We start from the raw sequence: 1,042 nt of genomic DNA, 5'->3' as shown, positions 1-1,042 counted from the left end.
GTAGTTACAATTAGTGTGTTTTTATTTTATTACACATTTATGATCAATTACTGTTCAGATCCTAATTATTTATTTTACAAAATGGTGATCTTGTTTAAAAAAAAGCCAAACAGCTGCAGCTTAAATAAATGCTTGTATGTATGTTTGTCCTGTCTGAAMCTGTCCTCCCTCCTCTCATCCAGAGTGTCTGTGTTCCTGGAAGAGGTGGCGTCTCAGACTGGGGTTGGGCTCCAGCAGCAGCGCCTCATGTACCTGGGTCACGACCTGCCCCTGGAGGCCAACATGAAGGTGGTCAACCTACCGTGCACTTTATCTTCTCAGCCCCTCGTCCTGCTCAGCTACGCTCCAGGATCCAACAGCAGCCTSGCCTTCAGAGAACGTAAGACCACCAGAGACACAGACATTTACTCTGCTCTGGGTTTTTTTTTTTTTCTTTCGGGGGATTCCAGTTAAATAAGTAAGTAAGTAAAGTTTATTTATATACTGTAGCACCTTTTATATATATAAAATCACAAAGTGCTTCACAATAAAAGCAAGAAAAATAAAATAAATTTAAAAGTATCACAAAAGCATTTCATTCATACAAAAGTACAAGTAAAAGACAGGTAGAAAAAAAACAACAACTGAGCTAAAAGCCTGTTTGTAAAAGAAAGTCTTCATATGTGTTTTAAAAGCATCAATAGAATCACAGCTGTGTATAGACTGAGGCGGTGCGTTCTGGAGTCTGGGTGCAGAAAGACAGGTGTTTTATCAAAACATCCATCCATCCATCCATCCATCCATTTTCTGTACACGCTTCTTCCAAATATATAAAATTGTTGTTAAGCCATCTTTATTTGAATAGTAATGACAGGTAAAGGTCATTCAGATGGTTGTAAATGAATTTATAAAGTTGGCAGGGAAGGAAAAATAAAATATTTTATGTTTTTGAAGATGTTTTTGTTTTTATGCAGCGGAGATTCCTGCCATTCCACCCAGGTTTGATGTTGTAGCAGATTACAGTTTCTCCAAGGTACAGCTGCCCTGCTTACATACATACATA

General features: G+C 38.0%; 1 protein-coding gene across 1 annotated transcript in view; it reads left to right on the top strand.

Moving 5' to 3' along the window:
• ikbke (inhibitor of nuclear factor kappa B kinase subunit epsilon) overlaps positions 1 to 1,042 on the top strand; it is a gene marked incomplete in the record, with an annotated part of 16,917 nt that overhangs the window by 6,403 nt on the left and 9,472 nt on the right. Inside the window, 2 exon segments of the mRNA XM_014002072.1 lie at positions 183 to 379; positions 954 to 1,012. Of these exon segments, the coding sequence (XP_013857526.1) occupies positions 183 to 379; positions 954 to 1,012 (256 nt within the window).

Source organism: Austrofundulus limnaeus, unplaced genomic scaffold, assembly GCF_001266775.1.
Source record: "Austrofundulus limnaeus strain Quisiro unplaced genomic scaffold, Austrofundulus_limnaeus-1.0 Scaffold11, whole genome shotgun sequence".
NCBI classification, from domain to species: Eukaryota; Metazoa; Chordata; class Actinopteri; order Cyprinodontiformes; family Rivulidae; genus Austrofundulus; species Austrofundulus limnaeus.
The sequence above is the reverse complement of the archived record's forward strand: the minus strand, read 5'-3'. Positions and strand labels throughout refer to the sequence as shown.